This window comes from Egretta garzetta, unplaced genomic scaffold (genome assembly GCF_000687185.1).
Source record: "Egretta garzetta isolate BGI_Z169 unplaced genomic scaffold, ASM68718v1 scaffold588, whole genome shotgun sequence".
Lineage (NCBI taxonomy): Eukaryota > Metazoa > Chordata > Aves > Pelecaniformes > Ardeidae > Egretta > Egretta garzetta.
Genome location: NW_009260496.1, coordinates 70,395 through 74,322, shown reverse-complemented (window position 1 = coordinate 74,322; position 3,928 = coordinate 70,395). Strand labels below are relative to the sequence as shown.

At 53.1% G+C, this 3,928-nt stretch overlaps 1 protein-coding gene across 1 annotated transcript in view; it reads right to left on the bottom strand.

The window, feature by feature from the left end:
* Window positions 1–882: 882 nt before the first annotated feature.
* The window catches only part of PLXNA2 (plexin A2), a gene marked incomplete at its 5' end in the record, with an annotated part of 73,318 nt that continues 70,272 nt past the window's right edge, over window positions 883–3,928 (bottom strand). The window contains 3 exons of the mRNA XM_035899931.1: window positions 883–1,220; window positions 2,410–2,560; window positions 2,976–3,188. Of these exons, the coding sequence (XP_035755824.1) occupies window positions 1,125–1,220; window positions 2,410–2,560; window positions 2,976–3,188 (460 nt within the window). The remainder of the gene's footprint in view (window positions 1,221–2,409; window positions 2,561–2,975; window positions 3,189–3,928) is intronic.

Here is a 3,928-nt window from a genome sequence, read left to right as displayed (position 1 = left end):
GGGCGACACCGCGAATGCTGGCAGAGAAACTCAAGGGGAGCCTGTGCCGATCGACTCTGCAAGTCAAACAGAAAAGCAATAAATATCTCATCTCGCTACGACGAGTCTTTTCAAGTATCGCTCACTGTAAACATCGGGGGGTTGTTGGTTTTTACTGCAAGAAGGCGGAGGCGACCGCCAGCAACCACCACCAAAACGCAACCGAGGAGGCTTCATCCCAGCTCTGCCCGACGGGGAGAGGGCAGCGCAGGGTGCTGCCGGGTCACCGCGGCGGCGCCGGCATCCGGGAAGAGGCTGGAAAGGGGGAAAGCATTTAAAATCAGATCTCTCCTTGTTCAACAGTAAATGGGAGTTAAAAAAAATAGATATATATATATTGACACTATATAAATACATAGATAAAGCTGGATTTCAAGACAGGTTGGATGATCCGATGCTTTTGCAATTTGGGTAACGTTCCTTCTAGTGCCTATAAGTTACTCAGCCACGGAGCTATGGTCTGGCTAAACTGCTGTGTTACTTGTGTAGAAAGGTGTGGTGCAAACTTGTGCTCATATTTTTTAAGATCCCAAAAAGAAGACATTTTCGGTTTTCCAGACTTTCCAATTGGCGTAAGAGTCCGTTCGCAGAACGCCTGAGCCGTGTCCTCGGGAGTCTCTTGAGGACAGGATTCAGAGCTGGACCTTGTTGCCAGGGTTATCTCTGTGGCCTCTGTGGTTTTTGCTCTCTTTCTTTTTTTTTTCTTTTCCTTTTTTCTTTTTTTTAAAAAAAACCCTTTAAATAAAGTTTTATTTTCTAATATACATCAAACAATTTTCATGCAAAGCAGCAGTCATGGAGACATCCAGATTTTCCAGGTTCCTTCTTTCCATGTATACTCAAAAAAGTGATCCATCTTGATTTGACTTTGATTGAGATGCTTTGTCTTTCTCTCTTCCTGCCTTTTCAAACCGGATCCTATGTGATTCCGAGCACAGTCAGTCCTTGGGCCAGGCTCTGCTCCCTCCAGAAGAGCCTTGGTATTGATCTGTGTCCGGCGCCTTTCTTGCTTGTTCTCCCTCTTAATTCCCGAGAGTCCGTGCAATCCTCTGCCCTTTGCCGTCCACGAGCACCGCAACCTTTCTTCAGCTCTCAATAGACATGGCACCAATAAGTTGCTCTACTTTGTACGCCAGACGCTGCCTACGTGCCTGCTCATCCTGCTCCAAAGCCCCGATGAGCTGGTGCGGAAAAAAATAAAAAGGGAGAAAGAAAGAGAAAGAAGTCAGCTTGCGAGAGGGGGTGGTGGAGGTGGGTGGGCAGCAAGATGTGAGCAGCTTGGAACGTGGATGCGTGAAACTTCAATAACGAATGGCAAAGCAACGCGGCGAGCGCCTTGCCATGCCGCAGCCGTGCTCATTGATCTGTTGGACCGCTCGGCGCACGTTACCCGCACGACACAGTCGTTCCCGCTCTTGTACCTCGGCCTCCACGTTCCTTGCCTCATTTAGCACGGGAGTTATGAGAGTTTTAAACCCTAACCAGAAAATAGCTGTGGCATTGTATCACAAATGCATACATGCAATTAAATGACAAACCCCTTCCTTTTAATGGACATAATTGCAAAATAGGTTCTTCTTACGCTGAAATGGAGGGGTGGAACAGATGGCGAGAACTTGGTTTCAAGTGATGCATTCATTAAAGGAGCTCACGCTGCCAGGGATTCTTTGCAAACAGGAGCCTGCGTCACTGCAACATGGGATTGGTACCATGCTGTTCCCAAAAGACAGGGATGTTTCTGGGGAGCTTCACTGGGTCGTGACGATTTTCCACTGCATTTGGGAGTGGGCGGCACTGGGCGCCTGCCAAGGCTGAGGCATGCGGTTGCCCCCACAATATTTCAGCGCTCAGTCCCCGGGGCAGTATGCTACAGGCATGGCCAGGACCCTCAGGTGATTTATAGAATCATAGAATCACTTTGGTTGGAAAAGCCCTTTAAGATCATCGAGTCCAACCATTAACCTAACCCTGCCATCCCACCACTAAACCCTGTCCCTAAGCACCTCATCTATCCTTCTTTTAAATCCCTCCAGGGATGGGGACTCGACCACCTCCCTGGGCAGCCCCTTCCAGAGCCTGACAGCCCTTTCTGTGAAGAAATTTTTCCTCATGTCTAGCCTAAACCTGCCCTGGCGCAACTTCAGAACATTTCCCCTCGTCCAGTTTGTGCACGGGGAGAACAGAGCGGGGCAGCAGCGGTGCCAGCGACGCTGGTGCCGCATGGAGGACGAGGGCAGAGGAAGGAGCTCTGGGTGGCAGCAAGGGGGGATCACTGCCCAACCCACCACCATGCAGAAGCCTGGCTCCTCTCCCATGCCACACTTGCCGTGGGGTAGCATTGCCTCTGCGCCCGCCCCAGGGGACACCCACCTCTTCGCTGTACTTGCTGACATAGGAGTAGATCTCGTTGAGCGCGCTCAGCATGTTGAACTCGGCGGAGTGCAGGCGCGACTGCTCAGCGAGGTAGGCGTTCATGTCTTGGTCGCTGATGGCAGGGAGCTTGGCAATATCTGCGTAATACCTGCGGGAAGGAAGGGCCATGAGAAACACAGAGGCTCAAGGTGCCCCTCTGCTCCCTGGGATTTAAACTGAGCTCTGCAGGAGAAAGGACATCATTTCGCTTTACACTGGCATCTAGCAAGATGGGATCCTGGGCTGTAAGAAGCTTAGTGGTGGGATGGCAGGGTTAGGGTAAAGGTTGGATTCGATGACCTTAAAGGTCTTTTCCAACCAAAGCAATTCCATGATTCTATGATTCTAAGCTGAAAATAAGAGCAGCGATGCTCAGTAGTGCTGAGCTGTGCTACCAGCTCGCTGCACGAGCCACCCTGCTGCATCACTGGCCACCGAGAGCAAAGCTGCTCAGCGCAGGAGGTTCGGCAGGATGGGAGCGCCCAGGCCAGCCCCCTGCCCACGCTGCCACCGCCGCCGCTCACCTCTCCACCCAGCTCTTGTAGCTGGGGATGTCCTTGGCGTACAGCAGCTTGTTGGAGGGGGAATCCTTGCCCAGGCGGTGCTCCGAGGTGGAGCAGGAGTCCATGAAGGTCTGAGCCACAACAGAGAGGCAGGCGTCCGTGATGCTGCCTTTGTGGATATCAAACACGAACTGGGGGTTTTTGATGACGTTCACCCAGAATCGGAGAGGGAGGCTGCAGGGAAATCAAGAAACAAAATTAAATGTTAAGACAAAGGCTAGGAAAGGACACTTGCCGCGGTTTGTCTTCCCAAGCAGAATGCAAATGGGAGGAAGCAGCAGTAATCTGAATAGGAGCTGGGCCAGGTCCATCAAACACCAGTTAGCCCAGTCCTGCCCAGATCACTTGTGATGGGTCCCGCTATTCCTGGGCTGGACACTGCTGCCCTGCGCCCCCCGCCCCGAGCTGCTCTGGGGCCTGATCCTGCACAGAAAGGTGGAGGAGGTGAGAGCCAGGCGGGCAGAGGCGCCCAGGGCAGGCTGGCTGTGCCAGGGCAGAGCCAAGCAGCACTCAGTGGTACCGGGTGAGCAGCTCCTTGAGGAGCCCATTAAATCGAGGTGGTTAGAGTGGGAGTCTGCGGCGCGGGGCTGAGCCCGGGGCAGCCGTGCTGCTGCCCCACGCTCACCAGCCGCTGCCCGGCCACTCCGCAGTCCATCATCTGCAAGCGGTGCAGCAGGCATCAGAGGCTTTGTCCCCAAATCCCGAGGCCTTTGCAATCAAAGGGGAATTATTATTCCTTTTTTCTTTGGCTGTATAGCAGGATCAAAAAACCAGCTGCTGCTTTCTATTACCTTTCAAGTCTCGGCTCTCTCGAGCTACCCAGCTAGCTGCACCGAAGGCTGCAGCCTTAACTCTTGCTGCACTGCAGGCAAGCAGCTCAGCCGCATCCCCGGCAGTGCCAGCCCCCCTGCCCC